This window comes from Talpa occidentalis, unplaced genomic scaffold, assembly GCF_014898055.3.
Source record: "Talpa occidentalis isolate TD23 unplaced genomic scaffold, MPIMG_talOcc4v2.1 talOcc4.3, whole genome shotgun sequence".
In the NCBI taxonomy this organism is placed as follows: Eukaryota; Metazoa; Chordata; class Mammalia; order Eulipotyphla; family Talpidae; genus Talpa; species Talpa occidentalis.
Genome location: NW_023603184.1, coordinates 36,885,898 through 36,908,245, shown reverse-complemented (window position 1 = coordinate 36,908,245; position 22,348 = coordinate 36,885,898). Strand labels below are relative to the sequence as shown.

The 22,348-nt window shown below is 42.7% G+C and overlaps 3 protein-coding genes across 5 annotated transcripts; 2 read left to right on the top strand and 1 right to left on the bottom strand.

The window, feature by feature from the left end:
• The first annotated feature begins 467 nt into the window (after positions 1 to 467).
• LOC119255029 (olfactory receptor 51D1) lies at positions 468 to 1,442 on the top strand. The gene has a single exon (XM_037522049.1). The coding sequence runs from the start codon at positions 468 to 470 to the stop codon at positions 1,440 to 1,442; it is 975 nt and encodes a 324-aa protein (XP_037377946.1).
• A 6,577-nt stretch (positions 1,443 to 8,019) lies between these two features.
• Positions 8,020 to 15,029, top strand: LOC119254681 (olfactory receptor 51E1). Of its 3 annotated transcripts, none has more exons than XM_037521783.1 (3): positions 8,020 to 8,104; positions 12,803 to 12,870; positions 13,949 to 15,029. In XM_037521783.1, exon 3 carries the CDS (start codon positions 13,990 to 13,992, stop codon positions 14,941 to 14,943), a length of 954 nt encoding a protein of 317 aa, XP_037377680.1. In that variant the 5' UTR covers positions 8,020 to 8,104; positions 12,803 to 12,870; positions 13,949 to 13,989; the 3' UTR covers positions 14,944 to 15,029. The 3 variants fall into 3 exon arrangements, with proteins under 3 accessions (XP_037377680.1, XP_037377679.1, XP_054555466.1); XM_037521782.1 differs by having other exon boundaries at positions 12,699 to 12,870; XM_054699491.1 differs by lacking the exon at positions 8,020 to 8,104 and having other exon boundaries at positions 12,578 to 12,870.
• A 5,556-nt stretch (positions 15,030 to 20,585) lies between these two features.
• LOC119255028 (olfactory receptor 51I2-like) lies at positions 20,586 to 21,548 on the bottom strand. The gene has a single exon (XM_037522048.1). It carries the CDS (start codon positions 21,546 to 21,548, stop codon positions 20,586 to 20,588), a length of 963 nt encoding a protein of 320 aa, XP_037377945.1.
• Between the last annotated feature and the right edge of the window lie 800 nt (positions 21,549 to 22,348).

Genomic DNA, 22,348 nt, shown 5'->3' with positions numbered 1-22,348 from the left:
AATGTTGCACTAACAGCTTGAGATGATTCTATCAGGGAAGCCTGCCAAGTGCTACTCAGACCTTAACAAAAACCTGTCTTTTGGAGTCTAATTCTTGATTGAACCTTGCACCATAGACTGAGCCTCAGACTTTGGACCTGAACCAACCTAAGCCCTGTAGGCATTAGAAGAGCTAGCTGGGGTCAGTGTGGAAGGTTCTGTGCAAATCTTTCTGCACAGTGACGAAGAGCAGTGTTGCTAGTTTGAAACAGCCACTCTGGAAATGAGAGCTGTTATGTACATTTTCTGAGATTAATGGGACCCCTGGGGGAGAATTAGAAGAAGGAGAATTAGAACAGAAAGAGAGACTGTTCAGAATTACTAGAGTTACGTAATCTTTCAGTTTGCTACTTTCATTGCTCTAGTGCCCCTTCCTTATAAATTCTCTCTCTCCTCTATTCTCCCTTTTCAGAGACCCTGTACTTGGCATGCAGAATCCTAAGCTCTTGGTTGCAGTCAAAGCTACTTCAAATGGAACTCTGATCCACCCAGCATACTTTCTGCTGGTGGGCATCCCTGGCCTGGGACCTAGCACACACTTCTGGCTGGCTCTCCCACTGTGTTTTATGTATGCCTTGGCCACCCTGGGCAACCTGGCCATTGTCCTGATCATCCGTGTGGAACGCCGCCTGCATGAACCCATGTACCTCTTTCTGGCCATGCTTTCTACCATTGACCTGGTCCTTTCTTCTGTCACCATGCCCAAGATGGCCAGCCTCTTTCTAACAGGAACCCAGGAGATTGAGTTCAACGTTTGTCTGGCCCAGATGTTCCTTATTCATGCTTTGTCAGCCATGGAATCAGCTGTCCTGTTGGCCATGGCTTTTGACCGCTTTGTGGCCATCTGCTACCCACTGCAGCATGCTTCTGTGCTCACAGGGCCTACGGTTGCCAAGATAGGACTAGCAGCCCTGGCCAGGGGATTTGTGTTCTTCTTCCCTTTGCCCTTCATCCTGAAGCGGCTGTCATACTGCCAAAAACACACCGTCACACACTCCTTCTGTTTACACCAAGATATTATGAAGCTGTCCTGTACTGACACGACGGTCAATGTAGTATATGGGCTCTTCATCATCCTCTCAGTCATGGGTGTGGACTCCCTCTTCATCGGCTTCTCCTACATCCTCATCCTGAGGGCTGTATTGGCGCTATCCTCTCGGGGGGCAGCACTCAAGGCTTTCAACACCTGCATCTCCCATCTCTGTGCAGTCCTGGTCTTTTATGTGCCTCTCATTGGACTCTCAGTGGTGCACAGACTGGGGGGCCCTACTTCCCTGCTCCATGTGATCATGGCTAATGTCTACCTCCTACTACCACCTGTGGTCAACCCTGTTGTCTATGGTGCCAAGACCAAAGAGATCCGTTTACGTGTCCTCCGTTTGTTCTCCCGGGATAACAGTTGAGCAGGATAACCTCCCTGGTGTCTGCAGTCCTTGCCAAAGATAGGAACAGTAGAATCCTTTCAAATGGTTTGGTGATTGCAACATCCAACCCACTGGGCTGTGGACTTTTTCTGCTTCCTGCTATCTAAATGGACCTTGGATTTTTATCTCCAGGAATTTGTCACTATGAAGGAACTTATGATCCAGTCTGGACAGGCCATCCTGGAGAATCTTCATTCTGGTGTCTCTGCTATAGTCCTTGGGTTAGCCTGCTGTTCTAATCAGAACACATAAACAATTTAGACATGAGAAGACTGTAAAAGCCACACTCATAATTCTTTTCAGTCTTAATGTATCATTTTAATTATTATTGCTCCCTTGCATTCATGTTAAAGACTCTTTGTTGCTTATAAAGCTTCTTTCTTGGATCCCAAAGTGGTTATGTGGTTATTTTTAGGGGTTAATGGAGGTATTTGGGTGATTATAACTGGAGCCAGGGAAGGTAGATGGCAGTAGGAGAGGAGAAAGCTGACACCAAGTATTTATGTTTCTGTATTCATTGTGTATATTCATGTGGAACCTGTCCTCATGCATCTGTGTGGCACCACTGGACACCATAAGAGCACTGTGTGTTCTGGTTGTGACTGTAAGTATGCGGGTATGTCTATGTTATTGGCAGTGTGTGTGTATGCGTGAGCACATAGAATTTGTGTCTGTGATATCTCAGTGAAGGTGTTAGCTGTGCCCTGATGTGTGTGTGTGTGTGTGTGTGTGTCATGAATAATATCTGTGATGGCACATTTTTTGTGTCTAGGCACTTTCTGCAAGTAGGTGTGTAACATGCATCTTTGCATGTCTGATGAAAATATTGCCTGCATCTTTTCTTTATATTTGTAAGATGAAAATATAGAATGTAATATGCAGAATGTAATGTGCAAAATGTGCAAAATGTAAAACATTATGTATTTGTAGCCAAGTAGAATATGCAACGTGCATGAGTGTGTGAAATGTGTAGGTGGGGCTGGCTCTGCCTTTCAGTGTGCGTGTCATCCATCTTTACACATGTCTGTTGTGCACAGTGTTTGTGAGACGAAGTCATTTTTGTGTGATTTCATGTTTTCAGTCACAGGTAGGTGGCTTGCCATACCTGAAGGATGTGTGTGCGTTGTCTGTGATGATTGGGGTTGGGCATACACCTGGTGCGTGTTTTAGGGCGTGTTTCCTTCATGTAGCAGCAGCTCTGGGTTGTATGGTACGAGAGCGAGAATGCATTTGTGTCCTGATGGATGGATGTCAAGCATCTGGGCACTGATGGATGAATGGTGTCTGCATCAGAGATGGAAGTGGGAGATTACAGAGGTTTTGATTGTGAGCTACAGGTGTTATTTGCCAATATGAGAGCTGGGACTTTAGGAGGCAGTTTCTCGGCCTGGGCTTCACATGGGTTATGCCTTAGACTCTGGCAGTGATAGAAGCTACAAACTTTCTCTTTCCATCTTCTCAAAGGAATTTCAGTGCTTCTGTCACTTCCCACCTCCCCTCCCACATGTCCTGTCCTGAGGTATTTATTTACCTTCTTAAATCGCTGGCTTTCAGCCTTAGGAGCAGGTTGCAATTCACTCCCTCTTCCTGCCCTTTCTTGTTGGTATACGGACCATGTCTCTTAAAAAAAATTGTCCTGTATTTGGCGTGCTTTTGTTTTTTGACATCTCACAGCTAAAATAAAACATGTAAATCTACAGGCCCTAGCTCCATGAATTTCAGTATCTCTACACATCTGTGACCAACACCCAGTGAGGAGCAGACTGTTTCCACTGCTTTAGAAGACCCCTTGTGCCCCTTTCCAGTCAGTCTTCTGCCAGATGCAATCACTGTTCTGATTTCTATCACCCTCAGATTAACCAAACATATTTAAACATCCTCAGTTGCAGGGATTTTTGTTAATACCTTTGGGGAAGTTGTGAGCAAGGGTGGAATGGGGGGGCTAATATGACATTTCAAGGGCTCTGGCATCTCCCAGAGGCCTCTCACTCCAGGGATGCTGGCTTAAGTTCAGTTCTTGGAATCTGTTAGGTAAAAAACACACACAGTGAAAAATTATAGGCAGGAAAAATTGTAGGTTCATTTGAGGCAGATGAATGAATACAGAAGAAATCCCAGAAATGTCATAAACAGCTTATCATATAACATCTCTGGCTCTCACTCGCTCTTCTGTATCCTATGACAATAACAGTGATGTTGCAAAGCTTAAATACTATGGATGTTCTTTGTAAATTGCAAAGTGTTATAAACATGCAAGAAATGATTATATTCATGTTTGTCTTATGGTACAATTTTAGGAAGCAATACTCATGTTATAGTGTATGTGGAGGTGCTTCCAGAAATGTGCAGTCAATTATCAGCTTGAGCATGTATGGCTGCCCTTACTTTTTGTCAGTAAAAACAGCTCTTTAGTTCTTAATGAATTGTTTTCACAAAGTTTCAGGGAAATTGAAATTCTTTGAATGTCTGATTTACAAATGAAATTCAGATTTACCAATAAAAGTGGAGGATAAGAGCCTCCTCTGGTGGCGTAGGTGGTTGAGTGCATCGCTGTGAGGCTGTCCGCAGCCTCTGCAGAGCGGTTTCGATCCTAGCCAGGGAGATTCACACGTGGTGCGGCAGACCTCTCCTGTCTCGCCCACTGCTCCCCTTAGCAGTGTGTTTCGTCAGTCTGCCTGTTCTGTTCCCCGCTCTGTCTCTGGTGAATCCTCTCACCCTCCGGAGCATCTGGCCTATACCCTGGTTCTTGTATGTATGCAAATAAATAAATCTTTTAAAAAAAAAGTGGAGGAAAAGGCAACCTTGCTAAGAGCTTCCTTTATATGTGGCTTATATTCATGTCAGGAAAAGAGACAATGTGGAGTTGGTATTAGATGTGATATAGGTTAGAATCTCTGGCTTTGATATGTGGGCCAAGTACTTAGCCTATAGAACCGCAGTGATTTTGGAAAGTGTAAATACAGAAATATAATATAGAAATATAAAGCAGTGGGCCTCCCCGGTGGCGCAGCGGTTGAGCGCTGGGTTGCGAAGCTGCCCGCAGCCTCTGCTGCGCGGGTTTGATCCCCGGCTGCTCCCCGGCCACCGGAGGAGGGTCCCACATGGCGCGCAGACCTCTCCTGCCGCCCGCTGCTCCCCTCAGCAGTGTCCTTCGGTCCTTCTGCCTGCTCTGCTCCCCGCTCTGGCTCTGGTGAATTCTCTCACCCTCCCGTGCTTCTGACTGTACCCAGTGCTTGTATGTATAAACAAACAAATAAATAAATAAATCTTAAAAAAATATATAAAGCAGAAATATAATAGATCCTGATGGGTGGTTGGGATTAAATAGGGTCATAGGTATGAAAACACATGGAAAACAGAAAGAGGTAAATAAATGTCGGTGGCAATAGTATTAAATAACAACACTGATAAAATAAGTTATGTTATTCCATCATAGGGGTCAGGGATCAAAGTTCAGCAGTGTTCACCTTCCACAGCCCCCTCCTGGGTCAAGGCCGGAAGCTAGTCTCTTGTTTAGTTTGCAGTGTCACTGTTTTCAGACTAACTCATGGTCTTTTTTTATCAGAAGATTGTGGGATAACTCCAAGTCACCTAAATCTCTTTATCTGGAGAACTGGTAGTGACTAGGGTAATTATTGCTGGTTTGAAAACTTGGCTAATTGCCAGACAATATTAAAGGCTTCTTTTATTCCCCTCACCCCCACCCCCCACACCATCTCTCTTCTATTCTGTCTCCTTTGAGGGCAAGGGTTAGGTTTTATTTACCTCCAGGACCTTGCATATAATGTGAATAATGACCTTTCAGACAGAGGGAGAATCTGAGTGGGTTCAGGTTCAATTTAGATACACAAGTTCATTCTTATTCCCTCCATCCACTCTCATCTTATTTCTTTCTCTATAAATCAGTTTGATCTATGTTATTTTATAAAGTCCACAAAGTACTTTCCTGAGCTACTAATGATTAATTATGATTGAAAAACAGCATTTTACTGTAGATAACATCTCTGGTTCCATTTTACAGAGTTGAAAATCAAGGCTCTAAGAAGTTAAGTGAGTAGCCCAAGGTCATACAGCTAAAAGTAGGATAGTGACTCAATTCTAAGTTTCTTTTCCCAGTGTCACCACTTGAAAGCCTCAGATATGAGATTCTGTTAATACGTGGTGGAAGTTGTGAAAAACGTTAAGTGCTGGAATGAGTCAAACTACCTCAGAGCATCCCTGTATTGGTGCCCCCCACTTCAGTACCCCTTACCTTGTCTGGCCCAGGAAAAGGCTACTTAAGTATGTTTGCTTTAAAAAAAATTTTTTTTAGCCAGGTGATTAGATAGATTGAGGGATATACCACAGCCATATTTCTAAAGTAGGCAATTCTTTGAGCAATACCCACATATTCTGTCGTCCTCAGTGGAGGAGATCCATATTCCCTCCCTGTCATGTTTGCCCCTCCCAACCCTATCTTTCAGCAGAGTGCATGGTGCTCTCAGCCTTGGGAAAAATCACTGATAAGTTTCAAAGACCAAGTGAGAGATGCTGTTTCTCCACCGTGGCTTCCACAGCTCTGCGGCCATCCCATTCAGTAGTCATCTGTGACTACTGAATGACACGGAATTGTGGAAGGGGACGGATACATCTAATACTTAACAAGAGGGTGCTGGGTGTTGCAGACTCACTGGGTGGTTCTTTGATACCAAAGATAAACTCTTTTTGTTCATAAAACAGTCACTATCGTCCTGCACTCACTTCTTATTCTAAAACTCTCCTGTTGGGACAAAGAATGTCATGAGGATCCTTAGTCCCAGCAGAACTGAAGGTGAGTCTAGTTCTGCTGTTCCCCTCGACAATGGGCATCTGGGTGGGCTTGGGTTCTCTGAAAAGCAGTTGCCAAGGTGAGATGAGGTTAGGTGCCCATGAGATTTTTTTTGGGGGGAGACTTAGGTATTATTTGCCTCCAATCCTTGGATATATTTAATTTTTAATTCATTACTGACATATAATTGGTGCAAAATAAATGGCATACTTTTAAAGTATATAATTTGATAAGCCTTGACATGTTCACACCCATAAAATCATACTACAATCAAGATAAGAAGCATATTCATCACCCAAAAAATTTCCTTGTACCCTTTTGAAATCCTCACTCCTATCCCTCCTGGTCACCCCTTGCTCTACTCCCCAAGAACCACTGAAATGCTTTAAGTGACCCTATGTTAGTTTACAGTTTTTAAATTTTTATATAATGAAAATCATACAGTGTGTATTATTTTCTTGTCTGGTTTATTTCTTAGTTTCTTCAGGTGGATGCTACTTCCTATTACTCCATCATGATCAGAAGTTCCTGGGGGTATGTGTGTGTGTATGTGTGTGTGTATATATGTGTGTGTATATATATATATATGTGTGTGTGTGTATATATGTGTGTATATATATATATATATATATATATATATTAGCATTTCACATGGTCTACATGTGGGGACATTGAGGGCAGGAGCAGAAATGACTCAAGGATGATGGCAGTGAGTGTCAATCTGCCAGTTGACAGGCTCCTGAAGCTCTTATCACTGGCCCTGATTCCCCTCAAATTCCCCTCAAATAAGCCAAATAATTTGAAGTCTAATTTTTCCCAGCTTGAGTTCACATGCCCTGGGTTGTAAATTTAAAGCTCACAGTTATGAAAGTGATGAGTGAAAAATAAGGGAAAATCAACTAATATTCTCTTTGTTTTATTTATAGACTTCCTTTTAGTTAAATATGTGAAACATTTAGTTTCACATTATTCAAATTGCTCTACAATCCTTCAAAATGTTCTATCACTATTTTTGCTTTTAAGAGACAAACCAGATGCCATTGGTCTTATATGGCTGGGTTGGGGGGAGGGGATGGATCAGGAAACCACATCCTTTTTCCTCAACCAGATGTTCAGAAACCCAAGGCCAGGGAGTGGAAGATAGAGGCAAAGGCCCTGGGGACCCCTGTTAGCTAGACACAGCCCCAGAGGCTGGGAGACAAAGATGAAGCCCGAGAGCTATGGGGAAAGGTAGCTGAGCCCATTGGGAACCAGTTTCAGCAAGGCCCTAAGAGAGGGCCACCAATAGAAAGAAGGCACAGAATAGAGAGTTTCAGGAAGGAGATAAACTTAATCATGGCGTCTCCCTGAAAGCTTCTTTTACTTTTCCTTTGGCTGAGATTGTTAATTCTGGTGAAAAAACTTAGAAAATTCCCCTCACAGGAACCAGGGCCACAGAAATGAGTTTCTTCCAGCTTATCTCCACTTGTTTCCCTGGCGAACTTCACACTAGGAGCTGGTAAGAGGATCCCAGCTGGCACAGGGCCCATCTGTGGGAGACTCTAGAGACCCCTCTATCCACTCCCTCCTCCCACTGCCCCCACACACCTTCCCAGGACACAGAGGCCAGACCCACCATTGGCTATTGAGGGGTACCTGCTGAATAGACCCCCGGGCAGTCCTCTCCCCCAGCCGGGAGAAGTAGGAGGGAAGAAGGAAGACAGAATAAATAACTGACCAGGGAGGTCCAGGGCAGGAGGCGGAGACAGAGCAGGCTGCACTTTGGTGCAGTTTGCTGGAGCTCTTCAGGAAGCTTCCTGGAAGGAAAGGCACCGGTTCCTTCAGGGAAACTGAGGTGAGTGCAGGAGACAGCTGTGTCCAGGTGTGGGTTTCTTGCAGCTAGGAGACTCTTCTCGAACCTGCAAAAGGAGTGAGAAGCCAGGTGGTGAAGAGCCAGCCATGCAGGGGTGGAGCCGGGGGCTATGAAGGAAGGTCTGGCCTCAGAAGATAGACAGCCTTTGCAAGTTCTCTGTTTGTCCGGTGAATGAAAGCATGGGAGGTGTTAGTGGCTGCCTATGGGTAGGTTTCGAGCAATATTCCAGTGATCAGTGTACTGGCGTGCCCATCGGGGACCTGGCAGGAATTGGCCTAAAAGAAAGGGAACTGTGGCAGACGATGTAGTTGGGACTGGGAACTGGGGGCCTTGTTTGACTAGGGTCCTGGTCCTTCTCAGGACCAATTACTGAATGTGGTTAGCGTGTTAGTGTGGTCAAAGCTCAGTCTGTGATCAAGGGGTTAGACTATTGCTTTCTTTGGGGCGCAGGCTTTGAAGGCAGTGCGGCTCATTTGATATTCTGCAAAGGGAGAGAGGCTTGGTGGAGAATGGGTCTCAGCAGTCTTCCTGGGGTTCTGACCCTGATCCAATCTGTGACTAGGCTCAGGGCTCAGTTTCAACCCACTTAAAAAGCTGAGTCATGTCCACATGGCTGCTCCCTTGCCTTGCACACTTAATCCCAGTCACATTGAATCCCCTGTAGCTTTTCAAGTGCTGTCTCTCTTCTTGTGTTTACACTTACAAAAATTAGATCAGTTCTATTGTTTAAATTCCTCCAAGTCACTCGGAATTAGATCAAAGCTCCTTGTAATGTCCTGCAAGGCACTGCATGGTCTGGTCCCTGCCCTCCCCTCTGACCTTTTCCTCTAAGCCACTCCTGTTCTCTCAATACTCCAGCACAGTCACCTTCTTTCTATGCTGAACCCTCAAACACATCACACCTCAAGACTTTTAGCTCTTGTATGCTCTGCCTGGGATGTTCTTTCTCTAGACCTTGGAATTAACTGCTGGCATTTTCTATCACACAGTTCTCATCTCACATATCACCTCCTTAGAGTGGCTGTCACTGATCCCCTATCTCAACTATGGGTGTCCTACCCCTGCCCTTTTCTATCCTACCCTCTACCTTGTCTTCAGTGCCCTAATCTTTCTTTGAAAATTTTTGGGTGCATTTATTTCTTTACTTTTTGGTAATACTCTCCTGGTTCATGGGTTCTATGAGAGCAGTGATCTTTTCCTTTTTAATCTCCAGATTTAGACACATAGTAGGCACTTAATATGTTTTTGTTGTCTAGTTGAATGCTGCTGTGTCTGCTTAGTTACCTCCTCAGGGAACTCTACTGTGTGTGACAACTTGCTGAACCACTGTCTGTTTTGCTCTCTGAGGTCCTTGCGCTGCCCCTAGTCCTAGCATTTTTCACAGGACACTGTGACTGCTGCCTATTTGTCTCAATTTCTTCCCACCATTTGAGGGTGACTTGTGACTCTGTATCTCAGTGTCTCCAGTGCTGAGCACACAGAAGTCAGTCAGTTGTTAAAAAAATCAGTGTGTTGATCAAATCCCCAGATCCTGCCTCTACCCCAGCACATCTCCGTGCTGCAGCTACATGCAGAGCAGCTCTGAAGGGACCTGGGATCTGGAGGGTAACTAGTTCAAGCTTTGACCTAGACCTCTGTAGGACTTTGAGTAGCTCTGGCCCCACTTGGGAAGTAGAGGGAAAGGGACCCGAACCTCTGGAATTCTGCATGGAAATGATTTTGGAGGGCTAACTTAGGTGAGTAGAGTGGGACTTGGAGCATCATTTTGCTTTATTGAGTTAGAAATTACTTTTTCTAGTTTTCAATTTTTATCTTAGATGTTCTAAAAAATAAGATTAAAGCTCTGTAAGGCTTTATGTGCCTTAGGAAATCCAAGCAAGTTAGGCGGACAGAGGATGTAGATGAGTTGGTGTGAATGTGATTCTGGGGGTACCTCCTCCATAGAGTGTTAGGGAAATCCCTCTCTAGGAATCAGTGATGAGCTCCGACTGTCCTTGCCAACCACAGCCTTGTCCCCAAGGCCTGCCTTCCCTCTCTGTGTCTGGGAGTAAGAGCCAGAGACTCCCAGGTATTTCTGGGCTTCCCTCCAAGGACATTCTCTTCCAGATGTTCCCACAGAGGCTGGCGCCAGCACCAGAGGCCCCTCTCTACAGCTCTAGGCAGAGCGTATGTGTATGTTCCATAGTAGTCTGTATGTCAGGTAATGGCAGTGGCTACCCATTTCCACTCATTCTCTTTTTGTTTCCCTTCCCCACAGAACCTAAATAGGGAGAGCTGGTCAGGTGTGTCCTGGAGAGGCCCTCTGGATTCCTGGGTCCTCAAATTTTGGATTCCTTAGAGATTAACTTTGAAATAGTCTTTGGGAAGAGGGACAGGGCAGTTGGTTGGCATATTGGAAAGTGCATAGATTTGACACTGAGAATTCAAATCCTCAACACCCTTCTATCATGCTTGCCTGACAGTTGGATGAGTCTCTAAACATGTAAGAAATGAATAGTCGGTAGAGGATGAAGCTTTGAAATCTCCATTGGGGGTCTGCCCAAGTCATAGCCAGGGGATTTTGGGCTGAGAGGAGCATGTACAGGCCCAGTCCAGGGAGGACCTCTGACTGCCCTTTGTTTTCCTCTTCAAGGGTCTACCTGGGCCAGGTATTCTGCTCACCAAGCCCTTCTTCTCTCCTGCCTCATGAGCAGGTCTTACTAGCTTCAGAAGGTGCAATATAATGAAAGGTGCCATAAAATCGGGACAATGGTACAAGATTTTGACTTAGACAGCCCAGGTTGAATTTCTGCTTTACCAGGGAGTTCCATGAAAGGGGTGAGGATGGGCTAGTGGGGGGAATAAGGCGGCACTGGATGTAGAGTCCAGGAGGCCGGGGATGGAATGAGCCTTGAGAGCCTCAGAATGGATTTCCATTCTGTGCCCATGGGCATCATGCTCCCCCATCTTCAAGAAAAGCTAAGTTGTTCTTCCCTGTTCCCTAAGAAACTTCCCTGAGACTTGCAAAGTTAGTGTAACATTTTTTCAGAGAAAATTGAAAGCATGGGGCTATTTTCTGAGTAATAGAGTGGGCTCTTTAAGAAAGCAAAAAAGAACAAACTTTTTTCACTTTTCCTCAACTGTATTTTATTTTCAAAAGAGCAATTTAGCTCCAATTTCTTCTAGGGTTCCTAAGGTTCTAATTACTAACGGCTGGGCCACTCAAATTCCTTTCTGCTGCTGAGCCACTTCCCTTCCAAGTTGGTTGACTCTTCCTCTCTTTGATTTCTAGTTTCTCCATACGGTGCTTACTCTGTGCTATTATTTGAAACTGACTGCCAATCGGTAGGTGTGTGAGTGTGTGCATGAAGCGAAGTGACAATTAAGCTGACAAATGGGGGCTGGTGGTGAAAAGTGTTTGAAAACTTCGGACACCTTCAGAAAACTGTTCCTCATTTTTATGGAAACATGAAGAAAATGCTATGATGCAGTTTTTACAATGTCTTTTGATAATCCTTAGCTCATTTACTTTCACAACAGCACTATGCTCTTGTTATTATCCTCTACTTTATTTAGAACCAGGGCTTGCCTTCCTAACTCCAGGGCTTGCCTTCCTATCTCAGCTGACCACCACACTATACCCTCAGAGATATAGGGTTGAATATGTTGATTTATCATTTTTCCCAAGGTGTTTCCAAAGGGAGCACATTTTAATCTGGGAATTGTTGTATTCTACCATGCCTGCTGATATGAAATCTCTGGGTAATTTTATCATTGATCCTCTGGATTATCAGCACCTTCTTGGTGATGTTTGCTGGTTAGGAATCCTAGGTGTTTCCCCCTTGTGGGCATAAACTCTGCTGCAGTTTCGCTTTGTATTCATTTAGAGCCACCTGCCAGGCACTCCTTGCGTGCCTGCGGGCAACCTGGCTAAGAAAGGCCTTTTCTGTTTGACTCAAAGATTCTTGTTCTGAAATGAAGACCACCCTGCACTGGCCTTTCAAAACATTCTTTCATTCTTCTCAAAAGTCTTTATAGTTCAGACAACTGACAGTCCTTCCTTGCTGTGCTATTTTCATTCGAGACCTATTGAGAGATTCTTCTTTTCACAAAACTCATTTTCGTTTTCAATAAACATTTGCTCAAAACTAATTAATAAATATTTTACATTTCCTGCCATTAAGGAATTCATAATTCAGGTATAAATATAGCAATAATTATAATTCATGACTATAAAAGCATAAAAGAGACCTAAGCAAAGTTCTTTGACAATTCAGAGCAGGAAACATTTAATTATACCCTGGGGAAAGAGGCCTAGGAAAATAGTTCAGGGCCGAAACAGTGAATCAGGACGTGAAAGATAAGATTTTGCACGGTGGGAAGTTGCAAACTCAAGTTTGCCTCCTCATCTGGGTAGGGGAAGGGGTTTATCTTGGTTTGGGGAGTGGGGTTGAGAACAGTGGACTTAAGTTTTGACTGAGGAGTGGGTGAGTGGCAGGTAGGTTTGTAGAAATGTAGGTTTGGCTGAAATTCATGGGCTATCATAGGGTGGACGATACACAGGGAACTATGAAGAGGCTTTTTTTTTCCCCCCCAGATCAATGGAACTTTAAACTTCTGTTGGTGGGTCTCCTGCCTCTGGGTAGCTCCCTTCCTCTGTTTTGGCTGAAAACAAAGTTATTTTATTCTGTGCCTGCTCAGGCTAAGTCGTATGCTGTGACCTTCCAGGCTCTATTGTCTACAAAAGCAAGCCTCAAAAAGAAATTTAGGTAAGTTTTAAATTTTATTTTCTTTTGTGTGCTAGGGTCTGAGAATAATTTAAGCCTTTAACCTTGGCAGGATTTCCAATGTGACTAGAGCATAGAGGTCACGGTGGGGAGAGGCCAGAGAGAAATGAGGGCCAGATGCAGAAAAAGAAAGACATTTTGCCATTTTGTAATAATTTAGTCTTTATTCTAGAATTAATTTGGAGCTTTCAAGGCATTTTAAAAAATAATAGAGAGTGACCTGAGTTTATTTAATTAGAAGATATGTGGACTGTAGAGGTGAAGGACAGGATAGAAGTGACGGAAGTTTTTATTATCTAAATCTAATGTGTACTCAGTAACTTATCTTTGATGAAATTAATGATTTAAAATACAATTAGAATTTTTACTTTAGTATTTTACTTGTTTTCAGGATTTTCTTTAGAGGTTGGGTTAATAAGTAGAACTGGGTGAATGCTCATTTGAGTTATGAAGAATGGTTAGCTTGAATTTAGGATAGAATCCGAGTTTAAAATAGAATCTGACTTTAGAATAGAATCAGAGTTTAGATAAGCACTCACATTAGAATTTGGGTCAATCAAAAAGATAAACTCATGCCATTCGCAGCAATATGGATGGACCTAGAAGGAACTATGTTCAGTGAAATAAGTCAGAAGAAAAAGAAAAATATCACACGGTTTCACTTATAGGAGGAATATAGGGGAACCAAATAAGGTATCAGGGGAAAAATAATAACAATACAAAACACAACACAACAAAACAAAACAAAAACAAACAAATAATTATAAACTAGAGACATCCTGCAGGGGAAGGGGAGGGTGAAGGATCAGCGGGAGGGAGTTGTACACAGGACTGAGTGATGGTGCATGGGTGCATTGGTGGAGGAAATTCTATGGGTACTACATCGGAGGGGGCGGGGGAAGCAAATATTATTTAAAAACGAACAAAGATGTAATAAATAAATAAATAAATAAATAATAGAAAAAAGAATTTGGGTCAGAAAATAGGACATCAGGGTAAAGGGGAAAACATGGTATGGGGATTCTGGAGGACCTGACAATGGCTTTTGTTTGCATTCCAGCCTCTACCTGCCTGTCACTAGTTGTGCTCAGCTTCTTCACCATGGTGGGCCCCAATGACAATGGATCCAGTGCCACATATTTCATTCTAATAGGCCTCCCAGGCTTGGAAGAGGCTCAGTTCTGGTTGGCATTCCCACTGTGCTCCCTCTACCTTATTGCTGTGCTTGGTAACTTGACAATCATCTACATTGTGCGGACTGAGCACAGCCTACATGAGCCCATGTATATCTTCCTTTGCATGCTTTCTGGCCTTGATGTCCTCATCTCCACCTCATCCATGCCCAAAATGATGGCTATCTTCTGGTTCAACTCCACTACCATCCAGTTTGATGCATGTCTGCTGCAGATGTTTGCCATCCACTCCTTATCTGGCATGGAGTCCACGGTACTGCTGGCCATGGCCTTTGACCGCTATGTGGCCATCTGCCACCCACTACACCATGCCACTGTGCTAACGTTGCCTCGTGTTACCAAGATTGGCATGGCTGCTGTGCTCCGGGGTGCTGCACTTATGGCACCCCTGCCTGTATTCATCAAACGACTTCCTTTCTGCCGCTCCAATGTCCTTTCCCATTCTTATTGCCTTCATCAAGATGTCATGAAGTTGGCTTGTGCTGACATCCGTGTCAATATCATCTATGGCCTCATTGTCATCATCTCTGCCATCGGCCTGGACTCACTGCTCATCTCTGTGTCATACCTGCTTATCCTCAAGACTGTGCTGGGTTTGACCCGTGAAGCCCAGGCAAAGGCATTTGGCACATGTGTCTCTCATGTGTGTGCTGTTTTCATATTCTACGTTCCTTTCATTGGGTTGTCTATGGTGCACCGCTTTGGTAAACGGCACGATTCCCTCTTGCCCGTCATCATGGCCAATGTCTATCTGCTCGTCCCTCCTGTGCTCAACCCTATTGTCTATGGAGTGAAGACAAAGCAGATCCGGCAGCGCATCCTTCGTCTTTTCCACGTGACCACCCACACTTCAGATCCATAGGTGTCAGTGATTAAACTCCCTTTTCCTTCAAAGTGCTTCAATTCAGACCTTAATATCAACATTTTGGAAGACAATAATAGGAAAAATATCTTTAACAAATGCGCAACTGATCCTTCAAAGATGAAACTGTGAGCAAAGTCTTCATGTGGGTAGGGGTAGCAGAAATGGCCTATTCTCAATTCCCATTTTTCAATATTATTTTTCTCTGTAGTTCTTCACACCATATATAATTATTAAAGCCCTGAGGTGGCTGAGTTGGAGGGATTCTTCCCATTTAACTCTTCATCCCCAAATCTCTAAATTGCTTGTACTAACAGTCACAGCAATTGGAGATATGGGGTGGGGGGTGTTGTGAGGGTTCATCTAAAGAACATTCACCAAATGCTTAAACATGGCATAAGTAAAACAAACATAAGATTACAATATAATCAAATAATTTGGCTTAAAACTTTCCAGAATCCATACTGGATCTCTGAAAAAGAGATCTATGTGGATTTTCTTCTTCAGAATGACTCCCACAGAGAATTTAACATCTCTTTTTTTCTGAAACACCAGTTTGAAAAAGGAGGATTAGAAGTAAAACCAAGAAAACTCTACATTTACCTACATTAATGGAAGATAATGGGATCTGCTCTGACAGTTTTCACAGGCCATTGTTGATACTTTTCCTTATTTAATTTTCTTATCAATTTTGAGATTTAATATTGACTGGAATTCAGAAGATGAAAATTGCAAGAGGTACAAAGTCTGCTAGGCCTGGGTGAGTGGAGGCCAGCAGAACTAGGGGCAGAAAGTAGTCAGTCCTGCTTTTGGTCACTTTGGACTGTGTGGCAGATCAGCCCATTTCCCAGGAATGCCCTGTCATTAGGGGTGGGGGGTAGAAAGAGAGAGAGAGAGAGAGAGAGAGAGAGAGAGAGGGGGAGAATAATATACGATCACTGGGCTTTCCCTTTTGTTTCATTGCTCTATGTACCTGATTTTATTGCCAATAAATTTGCTTTGATCATAGAGATTTGTAATATAGTTTGAAATTAGAGGCCCTGATGTCCTCAACTTTTTCTTTTCAAGATTGCTTTAGCTATTCTGGCTCTTTTGTAGATCCATATCAATTTTAGGACATTTTCTTTTCTTTTTGTGAAAAAAGACAGTGAAATCATGATAGAGAGCCCATTTAATCTGTAGATTTCTTTGAATAAAGTGGACATTTTCACAATATTAATTCTTCCAAATTGTAAGCAAAGAATTGATATCAGGATCTCAAGGAGATATTTGATTTTTAAAGATTTATTTATTTATGCATACAAGAGCTAGGGTACAGGCCAGAGATGCGGGGGGTGAGAGGATTCATCAGAGACAGAGTGGGGAGCAGAACAGGCAGACTGACTGAAATACACTGCTGAGGGGAGCAGTGGGCGAGACAGGAGAGGTCTGCTGCACCATGTGGGTTGCTCCCTGGCTGGCTGGGGATCAAACTCGTGCTGCAGAGGCTGTGGATTGCCCCATAGTGCAGTGCTCAACCCCTTGAGCCACTAGAGAGGCCCCTGATGAAGCATCTTAAGTGAATGTACCATTGTCCTGCCAGTGAGGAAGGAGCTGCCTGAGTAGTCTCTTTGGGCTGATTGTGAAATGAAGATGTCCCTGGCCTAGGGACACTGACCTTTAAGAGGGGAGGCAGAAGACAGTGAAGTTAATATTATTATCTCAGGTACAAGGCCAGAGGGAGGCCATTCTTGAGCAGGAAGTGTCATTCTTGAGCAGGAAGTGATCAGATTTACCTTAAAAAACTAAAAAGGGAAATGCTGTATGACCCAGCCTTCTCACTCTTGGGCATTTATCCAGATACATGAAACCACCAACTCAAACACATGCTCTTCATTGTTTATTGCAGCATTATTTGCAATAGCCAAGACGTGGGAACAACTTAAGTGCTTACTGATAGAGGACTGGTTTAAGAAGTCGTAGTATATCCACACAATAGAATATTATTCAGCCAAACAGAAAGGTGAAATGCTGCCATTTACTGCAAAATAGAAGTAGTTCCACAGAATTATGTGTCAGAATGCAAGAAAACAAGTCAGATTGACTAAGACAAATTGAACACTTACATAGTGGATAATTCAACAATAGCAAAAAAAAAAAAAAACAAACCAAAAAACAAAAAACTCCACAAAAATTAACAGACACTAAGAAAGGAAGTGAATTTAAAAGGTTGGAGAGATGGAGAAAGGATCAAAAAGGGGGATGAGAGATGCTGATGGGAGAAAAAAAGGACAAAAAATGATTTTAAAAAAATGAAGAAAATTTCTGCGCTCTCCATTTATCTTGGAAATCCTGAGGATTACTTTTCCTTGGGATAAATGTCACCACTTTATTTCTTTCATCCTGCATTGATTTCTCTATTATTGGGTTACTTATAAGCCTTCCATCCTTGCCTTAGATTTGCTTTTGTCTCATAGTTGACACACAGGTCCTTTACAACTCTGACAGTTTCCTGATGTATTGTTTTGGTCTCTGGGAAAAGGATTCAAATGCCAAGGTATGCTAAACATACCTTAGCACTCACAAGGGTAAAATTATTTGGTATCATTTAAGACGATTGCCAAAAATAAGGACCAACTCTCAAGTGTATCTTGAAGCCCAGGCAATGGCCTTTCTATCCCTTTTTGTGTTTTGTGAATATTTCAGGTCTGAGAGGGTCTGACATTGGGAAGGGAATCTCTGTGGGGAAAGGACAGTATTTCTGTTCTTTCATTCAGATGTCTTAGTTGCCCAGTTCTTTTGGCATGATTCCTGGCCCCTTCACAGTTCAAAAGCAGTAGCTTAAATCACTGAAGCCTGATACAAGACAAGGTTTGGTCTTCTGTAATTATATCCAGGACAATAAAGGGCCAAAATATTTTAAACAACTTTTTTTTAAAAAGAAAAAGTCAAGTTGTTTGTAAACCAAAGGCTAAAGTGAGCATTTTTTTTTTTTTAATTTCACCTCTGTTCTAAATGCTTTTCTTAGAATTGTGTCTGGGCCCCACGTTATTCACCCGGCTTGCTGTTATAGTCTTCACTATGTCTGCACATCCTGAGGGAACCCAGGAAAGCTGTGCAGCTGAAAACTGCTGTCTTTATACCACAGGCTGGATGGCTTACTGAGTTGGCGCTCCCCAGGGGATGTGCAGGTCACAGACCACAGTCTACATAAAAGAGTCTCTGCTGAGCTTTCCCTGGGCAATGGGAAGTGTCTAGGGCATATGTGTTCCAACAGAGTTACAATAAAATGGGGTATTTGAGCAACTGAATTGGGGAGGAGAGGCTGGAACCATCATCTTTCAGGTTTGTTTATTCTACCACATGTGCAGGAGGTTGCTCAGGCGCTGCTGTTTCTTTGCAGTGCACTTCAGTCATCAGATCTGCCACTTCTGGCCCCACTACACGCCAGCCTTTCATGGGCTCTGGTTCACTGATATTTTTCCTCTTGCCTCTGGAGTTGTTCAGCCCCACTTCCTCAAAAGACATTGGAAAACACCATTCTATTCCATAGCAAGTATGTATCAAGTGACAGATGGGGGATGAAGTCCCCTAAAGCAGGGAGAGCAGAGGAGGGAGACATGTCGGCTAGCAACTCCTCCATCTCTGTTTTTAAATTCTGAGAGATGGGAATGTCCTTGACCTAGGAAATTTTCCTTGATTTTCTGTTCCTTCGCCATGGGCTCTTTGCTTTTTGATAAAGTAAAATAAACTAGAAAATGTAGGGGAGCATTGACTCACAGATGCATATATATATATTTGTTTGTGTGTCTATGAATATGAATAACAACATATTGAGTTATATTTGCTATACAAAATAACCGTACATATTTAGCTTGGACATATGAATATGCTATTGAAACTATCATCACAATCAAAGTAATATACTTATCCCTAAATGCCAAATGTTTTCTTCAGCAAATTAAAGGATTTTCTTTTCATTTTTTTAAACACTTATTTTCCATTGTATGAGTATCCATCCATACATTGATGGATATTTGGGTGGTTTCTGTATCTTGTTTGTTGTAAATATTGTTTTAATGAATTTGGAGATGCATATATCTTTTTGAGGTTTTTTTTTTGATCTTCAGATATATATCTAGAAGTGAAATTACTGGTTGTAAAAATGGAAATGTCTACACTTCCTAAAGAAATCTATAAATTCAATGCAATCTCTATCAAAATTTTACTGTCATTTTTCACAGAAATAGAACAAACAACCATAAGTTTGTATGGAACCACATAAGATCCTGAATAGCCAAAACACTCCTGAGAAAAAAGGAAAAAGCTGGAGGGCTCATGATTCCTATAAGGCTATAGTAGTCCAAACATTACGGTGTTGGCTAAAAAACAGACATGTAGTTCAATGAAACAGAGTAGAGTGTCCCAAAAACATTTTGATACATGTGTAATTAGTGGTTTCAGTTCTCACATTCTAATTTTTATGATTTTTGGTTAACTTTTACAAATGGTGTGAGATTGTGGTCCAATTTCCTTCTTTTTGCATGTGTCTGTCCAGATTTCCCAATATTATGTATTAAAGAGATTTTCCACATTGTATATTCTTGTCTCATTTATTGTAATTTAATTGGCCATATATGTGTGAGTGTATTTCTAGGCAAGTCTTACAGTGGAGTAGCCTTTCTATGGCTGATTTTGTTTTAAACAAAGGATGAAGATCAAATATTTTAATCTCTTCTGAAAGGGCCCAGGAAGTCTCACCACTGCCCATCAGTTCCTGCTAATGTCCTGCAGTTCTCACACCATCACACAGAATGCAAAGTCCCATCTGATGAATCACCTTTCCAGAGGGACAGCGATTTATTCTAACCTCATATTTGTGTGTTTTTTTCACATTCTTGTAAAAAAAAGTTATGTTATGCTCTTCCTTTGCAATAAATGTCTTTTTTTTTTTTTTTTAAAGATTTATTTATTTATTTATACAAGCACTGGGTACAGTCAGAAGCGCCGGAGGGTGAGAGAATTCATCAGAGCCAGAGCGGGGAGCAGAGCAGGCAGAAGGACCGAAGTACACTGCTGAGGGGAGCAGCGGGCGGCAGGAGAGGTCTGCGCGCCAGCGCCATGTGGGACCCTCCTCTTGTGGCCGGGGAGCAGCAGGGGAACCGGCGCTGCAGAGGCTGCGGGCAGCTTTGCAACCCAGCGCTCAACCGCTGAGCCACCAGGGAGGCCCATTGCAAGAAATGTCTTACTTTCCTACTTTCCTTCCAGTCTTCTTCTTACCTGACTCCTCTGTCTTTTTCTAGTGTCAAGGTAGCGAACTTCTTCTAGCTTCCTATAGTAAATTGTTGTACCTATCACAGCCCCACTATACTTTGTTATAGTTGTGTCTTTGGAGGTCTATGTACTCCAGAACATTTAAGAGACCACATATGGTTCATTTTACTATTTCCAGTAATGGGTACACATTCTGGTACAAGGAAACACTGAATAAAATAGTGGAAGCTAATGAGTGCAGAGAAGAATCCAGTCTAAAGGTACCGAATTAATTGTCATACTCTTGTTAATGGTCTGCATCAGGGTTCTGAATCTGGGCTTTCTGGACACAAGATATGACAGTTTGATCATACTTGCCCTCAAGTTCTATGACAGACATTTTCACTTTATCACTCTTGTTTCTTCTCCCTCAGTACTCTGAACATGGCCTCCCTGATGGGCTTGGACTTCACACTGTAGATGATGGGGTTGAGCACAGGGGGCACCATCAGGTAAACATAGGCAACTAGGGCATGCACAATAGGGGGCAGGTGCTTCCCAAAACGGTGGATCATGGACACACCTATGACTGGGATGTAGAAAACGAGAACAGCTAAGATATGAGACACACATGTATTGAGGGCCCGGATACGCTCCCTGGGAGAGGCCAGACCCATCACTGTATGAAGAATAAGGGTATAGGACAAGACAATAAGCAAAGAGTCTACACCCACTGTGGAAAGGACTACATAGAGCCCATAAAGAATGTTGACAATAATGTCAGCACAGGCTCGCTTCATGATATCTGCATGGAAACAGAATGAATGGGACAGGAGGATCTTGCCAGGGCAAAAGTTTAGTCGTTTCAGCAAGAAGGGTCCTGGAAAGAGGGACACAGTTGCTCGAGCCACAATGGCCAATCCAATCCTGATGATGACACTATTTGTGAGAATAGTTGCATATCGCAGGGGGTTGGAGACGGCCACAAAGCGGTCAAATGACATGGCTAATAGTACTGAGGACTCGACCACAGAAAATGAGTGGAGGAAGAACATCTGAACCAGGAAGGCATTGAAGCCAATGAGCCGATAGTCGAACCAGAGCACACCCAGAGTGGTGGGCAGTGTGGACAAGGTGAGGCCCACATCGGTGAGGGCCAGCATGGACAGGAAGTAGTACATGGGCTGGTGTAGGCTGGGAGTTCTCTTTACAGCCAGCATGATCAGGCAATTTCCAGTGAGGGCCACGGTGTACATGGAGGAGAAGGGGATAGAGATCCAGCCATGTACTGCCTCCAGTCCTGGGATGCCTATCAATAGGAAAGCAGGTGGCTGGAAGAAGGAGATGTTGACATAGGTCTGGGAGGGAAGCATCCTCAGAGAGCAGTTGAGGTGTCCAGGAAGATGTGACCTCTTCAATCTGGGCAGAAAATTAAGAAGAAAAATAAAATTTTTAGAAAAAAATCAGCTCTGATGTTATATGACTTTTATTCAGAAAATATTGCAGAGGTAAAATGTGAATGAGATTTGAAAATACATTCTAGCTGAAAGTAAAGTAGAATACATAAAATTAAACATATTGACTGCAGAAATATCACTTGGTAATATGAAGCACTGATAACCTCACACATTGAAGAAAGCAATGTTTTCTGAAGGATAGCAAAATGCAATACTGAGGAAAAAGGGAGAAAAGAGGAGGTGTCTTGTTAGTTGCCTTTAAAGTATACTATAAACCAATAGTATTTAAAATAGTGAAGTATTGGCAAAAATATAGACACATGGATCAATGGAACAGAATGAAAAGGTCAGAAAAAATGCACATATATATCAGTACTTAATTCATAATAAACGAGCCAGGACTGTACAATAGAAAGAACACATAACAGATGGTTTTGGGAAAATTGGATGGTCACAGTTAAAAGAATTAAGTTGACTCACTCCCTAACTCCATCCACAAAAATAGGCTCAAAGTGGATCAAAGACATGGATATAAGAACTGCAACAATAAAACAAAGAGAAGAAAACTCTGATGATTCATTCATTATTCAATCATAAAGAGGTTTTTGGAGACTATACCTTATGACAAGAGAAATAAAAGCAAAACAAACAATCAGGATCACCTCATATTAAAACGTTTTATCCTGTGAAAGAAAATATAAGTAGATTATAAAGAC

Coding starts and splice junctions, on each gene's coding strand:
- LOC119255029 (XM_037522049.1), top strand. CDS start 468: ATGCAGAATCCTAAGCTCTTGGTTGCAGTCAAAGCTACTTCAAATGGA.
- LOC119254681 (XM_037521783.1), top strand. CDS start 13,990: ATGGTGGGCCCCAATGACAATGGATCCAGTGCCACATATTTCATTCTA.
- LOC119255028 (XM_037522048.1), bottom strand. CDS start 21,548: ATGCTTCCCTCCCAGACCTATGTCAACATCTCCTTCTTCCAGCCACCT.